The 677-nt window shown below is 67.7% G+C and overlaps 1 protein-coding gene across 1 annotated transcript in view; it reads left to right on the top strand.

Moving 5' to 3' along the window:
• The window catches only part of AMN (amnion associated transmembrane protein), a gene marked incomplete at its 3' end in the record, with an annotated part of 9,549 nt that extends 8,934 nt beyond the window's left edge, over nt 1–615 (top strand). Inside the window, exon 4 of the mRNA XM_008593860.1 lies at nt 528–615. Coding sequence (XP_008592082.1) covers nt 528–615 — 88 coding nt within the window. The remainder of the gene's footprint in view (nt 1–527) is intronic.
• Between the last annotated feature and the right edge of the window lie 62 nt (nt 616–677).

Consider the following 677-nt stretch of genomic DNA (forward strand, 5'->3'; position numbering starts at 1 on the left):
ACATGGAGGTGATGTTTTTGGCCTGCTCTGTGGTGCTGGCGGTGTGCCTGGCTGTGGGAGGGGAGTCCGGTCCCCAGGAGGCTTTTGCTTGTAGATTCTCAGGGGCGATGAGGCGTGCGTGGAAGGGCGATAGACCTGGCAAGTGTCACCCCTGCCCCAAACTGTCCAAGGCTTGTCAGGTCTCGGGCTCGGTCTTGCTCCTCGCCTGAGGCTCTGCTCCCTCGGCCTATGTGACTCTCCAGCCTCGACTCCAGCTCGGAGTGCAGCGACACTGGGCTGTTCTCGCCTGGGAGCCTTTGCACAGGCTGTCCCCCACCCGCACTCCGCGCTAAATACCCTTTCCCCGGCTGGATCCTACTCTTTCTGCTAACCTCCGCTAGGGCGCCGCGCCCCTGGCCTCGACCTCACCCTGGCCCGCTCGGTGGTCAGAGTCTGTGACTTCCTTCCCGGGGGCCCGGGGGGCGGGGGTAGGCGCGAAGCAGGCCCGAACCACCTCGTGGCGCCGCCTCAGCCCGCGCCTCGCACAGCTCCTGCCGCTGGATGGGGAACTCGTCCTGGCTACAGGAGCTGGATTCAGCGCTTCAGGCTCGGTCTCCGACCCGGACTGCAGCTCAGGTGAGGCAGGCGGGCCGGGCCGGGCTGGGAGCGGGGCGCCGAGGGGCGGGGCTCCGAAGGGG

This window comes from Galeopterus variegatus, unplaced genomic scaffold (assembly GCF_000696425.1).
Source record: "Galeopterus variegatus unplaced genomic scaffold, G_variegatus-3.0.2 Scaffold9752, whole genome shotgun sequence".
Classification (NCBI taxonomy): domain Eukaryota; kingdom Metazoa; phylum Chordata; class Mammalia; order Dermoptera; family Cynocephalidae; genus Galeopterus; species Galeopterus variegatus.